The sequence below is a fragment of the Homarus americanus genome, unplaced genomic scaffold (genome assembly GCF_018991925.1).
Source record: "Homarus americanus isolate GMGI-L3 unplaced genomic scaffold, GMGI_Hamer_2.0 scaffold27396, whole genome shotgun sequence".
Classification (NCBI taxonomy): Eukaryota; Metazoa; Arthropoda; class Malacostraca; order Decapoda; family Nephropidae; genus Homarus; species Homarus americanus.
The window spans coordinates 7,719-12,234 of NW_024748026.1; the positions used below are offsets into that span (position 1 = coordinate 7,719).

Sequence of the window (4,516 nt, forward strand, 5' to 3'; positions counted from 1 at the left end):
TAGTGTGGGGGCTTTGTGGTACAGTTGTGAGGATGTGTGAGTGGTGTGGGGGGGGTTGTGGGAGTGAGTCATAACCACACACCACCCTCAACACACTACCTCTTTCCTGCATCACCATCCAACACTACCAACGTGCAACACACCTGGTCACCTCTACATTATTAACACCTATACTGGAGTTGATTGGGATCATGTGCTGTGTACATCGATGTATTTCTGCCCGACACTGAATACGTCATCAACCTCTAGGGTCCAGGATAATATTAAGCCCTGGCACGGTGACTCCTCTCTCTTAAAGTGCATTAAGGTGATTGTATTTGGCGTCATCTAATCCCTAACTTCATAATGGAGTTGTCAAGGCTTCACTGTAATTACAATCTCCAGTTTTTTAGTTTCGTTTATTCAACTGGTATTATATCTACAAGAGTTATTTAACCAGACGTGGACATTTCTTTTTGTAAAGTCATATGTAGTATGAAATACAATATTTCAGTATACGAGTGTCATGTTGAGATGGGAGTGGTGACATTAGTGGGGCAGCTAAATGCAATTTTTCAAGAGAATCATGAAAATGGTGGTACAAGCACCAAATTTGGCATGGTAATTCTCTAATGGTTACTAGTCAAGTCTGCCTGATTGGCCATTTAAAAATTCAAGATGGCGACCATTTTTCAAGGTGACCGCCATATTGGCCTTCAAAAGTTGATTTTTCTTATAGAAATTGATGTAGTTGGTCAATCTGGGTGATCTTGGTGTCGATATGTATGTTTTCAAGCATGCTTAGATGATTTTTTATAGTTTTAAGTCCATTGTAACATTTTTATCCACATAAAATAACACTTTTAGTAAAAAATATAACAAAAAAGAACTTACTAAAAAAAAGTACGGTAAACAGTGGGAACACAGTCCCACCACCGATACGAGGTAACACTCCCACCACCGATCGTCTCGTGTGAAGCAAGCATATAAATTAAAGAAAATACTTGCAGTGTGTTTAATATGTTACAGTATATTATAAATAAACAAATAAATCGGTAAATCCATTTCAAGTAAATGGAAAAATTTTACTCGACACCGACATTAGTTCCAGTTACCGGTAAATAGCAGACGCTTCAGTGACGTCACTAGTGTTTACACTACACCAGCGGGTAACATTTGATGACATTACTTGAAGTGAATTGGCCTTATTTTAAAAAACCAAGGATGGTTGGTAGAGGACTACTGAGTCAGTGGGTAAGTGTCACATTTGGGGTACTGGTCTTATACAGCTAATAGAGCTCAAAAACTACTTTTTAAATGGAAATTTGGGGGGGCCGTCTTATGCACCCCGACGCCTTATAGGCCGAGATATACGGTACGCATTCATTAGTAATTTTAAATATACAATCACAAACATAAGATTTCTTGAGGTACTAAAGCAGACGATAGAGAAAACGGACATCTCAGTGGGGGCAATTGAGCGTAATATTTATCATCTGATTTTACGCTAACTAACACGTATGACTGGTTAATACAGCAGTCTTTCAACAGAGGTTGCGTCGGTAACAGGAATGGTTTTTCCATTTTGGTTAACATTGGGTAGAGTGATCCAGACCCAAATGGCACCCTTAGAGATACATCTGCTGGCTCACAAGGCTAGTGGAGGAACTTAGGTGGTTGATAGGTCTGATCCACTGTTCCAGCATTTCTGCTTATGGGAGGGGTTCTCTCAGTGTGAGATATAGCTGAGCGGGAGGGGATAGGCCAGGACGGGAGCGCTCAGTGACACAATCTGCGTCAACAGACCACAGGAGGGTTAAGTGCATATAGTACACTCCACTTCCTCATATGATTACTGTCCTATATCTCTAATGATACAGCTGAGTTTGAATTGCACAGCATTTCTTAGAATGTCTTGTTAAGCTGTTATCTATCTCTCATAGGTAGTTCTTTAAATCTTTTAATACCTGTTATATTGCATAAAAATCTTTTTCCATTTTAATTGATTGTATTTTTTGGCAGAGGTTACAGGTTGTTTGTAATTATTCATCTTGATAAAATATTAACCAAATAAAACAACAGTGCTTTGTATTGTAAAAGTTTCTTTATTGTGATTGTTAAGTAAAAGTACACTATTTCCTCTTAATAATTAGTGATATGACTGGTTCAGAGGGCCAAATAGTCCTTTTTCTACCATTTATCAGCCAAGGCACCCAGGGGAACTCATTGTAGCTATTAATTGGTCGATTGCATAGGAGAGCTTATTCTTACCTCTAATTGGCCCTCTCACTGAGTGTGACTATATTGCTATGTTTGGATGGTATTTTTTACACCAACTTTTATGACACAATAATAGGTGTTCTGGGCAGATACCAAAAACATAAATATTATTGAAGGATGCAGATACTGTAGTATGAAAGGTTTAACGTCTGGAGTCATTGATACCACCTTTAGTAAAAAACAAGTGATCGCAGGCACCTTTGTGCCCAGTGAAAGCTTGAACGCTCGTGCTTGGAAAGCATATAGCGAATGAGGGTGCGCCAAGTCCGTAGACTTGCATCTTTTTCCATCGTAAATAAAATGGTTAACTAATGCCTTCCTAAAGAAACCATTGACATGAGACCAGGTTTGTTCCACTCTACGAATTTTTTGCGATTTTTCCACCAAGTTTGATGAAAAAGATTGTGCCGTTTCGGCTGCCCAGAACAGACAGACAGACAGACAGACACACACATGCCTAGTCCTATTGTATATTAGATCACTCAGTTTTAACTAGACTACGTTAAGTTTTTTGATGATTTACTGTACAGTATACAGTATGTATCGGTTTCAAATTTACACAATTTTCAGTGTACTGAAACTTTCTGAAATTAAAAGATTTGAGTGTGTGTGTGTGTGTGCATATACAGAGGGTATGCATGCAAATGTACAGTTTTTTATAAAGAAGAATGACTGGCAGTAACCCCCCCCCCCCGGGTGATAAATTGAGAAAAAATAAACTTTTCCAAAAATAATAATAAAATAAAAATAGGCGGACATTCTGGAACGTCACCCGGGGCCTAAAGGTTAAGAAAATCTGCATTTTGTACGATTGAAGATTAATATAAAATTAGTTCCCAGGAGTATGAGCTTTGTTGTATGTTTTTCAGGATAATTCAAGTTCATAGTGATTCTGGAGCTCATCTGGAGGTGCAGACAGATGTGGAGGGTCAGGGATGCACCCACCTTGCTGCAGGTTCCTATACTGCTGCTGTTAAACTCTCTTCAGCTGCTGATGAGGCAGGCATGAGGTATATTTTGAAAATGATCCAATGGCTTCATTTACATTTAAAGTTTTGTTTAGTCTTTACAAACAACAAATATAAACATCATTCAGTAGTACATCACATTACTTGTCTAACAGAAATTCTGGTACAGTATAACTAAACTTTTGCCAACTGGGTCAAGAGATGCACGAATCTAAATGTGGAGGAAAGGAGAGCTAAGAGTAGGCAAAGAATGATTAGGTTGTAAGAAATGGCATGACATAGTGTGTTTTACAACCATAGTCTTGAAACTATAGAATGGTCTTGTCTTTCCCTCACCCTGCACAAAGTGCAGGCAGCTACCTAATTAAAAGCAACTCCTTTCCCCTTCATGCATCAAGACTGTCAGATACTAGAAGACAGGCATGGGAAATGCCGTCCCTCAGTTTAAAAGTACAGCCCTTAGAATTTCAATGCAAGGAGAAACACCTCCCTCAAATCTAACCATAAGAAAAGAGATCAGGTGATGGTAATGGTGAAGTTCCTTAATTTTACAATTCATAAGGATAATAGATACCAAAGGTTTCAGAGATGGGAACCAATTTCCACAACCATAATGATAACCCTCTCCCTGCCTGGAAATGTGTGTACTCGTGCTGTGTTGCTTAAGACTCGTTAGCTCCCAATGTTGCAGGTCTCTCTAATTCCTTAAAGTACTTCAGTTACTTTCAGAGGAGAAGTAATCTTTAGTTAACTCCCCAGGGCTTCCTTGGGTTCTAAACCACAAGCTTTGCAGACATATTCATGAGTTGTTCCATCCGGGCTTGGTTATAAAGTGAGTTATCAGGATCCATCAAACCTCTTCTTTTTTTTTTTGCCAGGTATTGGTGTCATCTAGCTACAATTTAATGTAAGTTAACTACTGTATTCAGTTGACTATAACTTTTTCTTCCAAAACAGCGGGTTGGCTTCAGTGTTTATTATTTTAGTTTTCTTTTCTTTTCAGATTTGGTCCCCTTGAACATGTGTTCAGTGTTGAGTCAGATCCTATTGGTCAGTTGTCTTTTTCACAGTTCTTAGGTGAGATATCTGGCAAGATAACATGTTTGGAGAAGTGTCCCGATTTGACTGTGATTCTCAGATTTGCCCGGGGAGGTTCTGGTGCACCTCGAAGCACTGTTGCTGTCAATGGAAAGTTTTCCTTAACTGATGTTGTGCCTGGCTCTTACCAGTTAAGCGTCCAGAAAGATGAATGGTGTTGGAAACTTAAGACAATACCCGTAATTGTGAAT

The 4,516-nt window shown here is 38.9% G+C and overlaps 1 protein-coding gene across 1 annotated transcript; it reads left to right on the top strand.

Annotated features, from left to right (window-relative positions):
* Positions 1–3,034: 3,034 nt before the first annotated feature.
* LOC121879984 (nodal modulator 3-like) lies at positions 3,035–4,510 on the top strand (the record flags this gene model as incomplete). Its single annotated transcript, XM_042386859.1, has 2 exons — positions 3,035–3,269; positions 4,231–4,510. Coding segments are annotated over exons 1-2 (432 nt in total), but the record flags the coding sequence as incomplete, so codon positions are not given.
* Between the last annotated feature and the right edge of the window lie 6 nt (positions 4,511–4,516).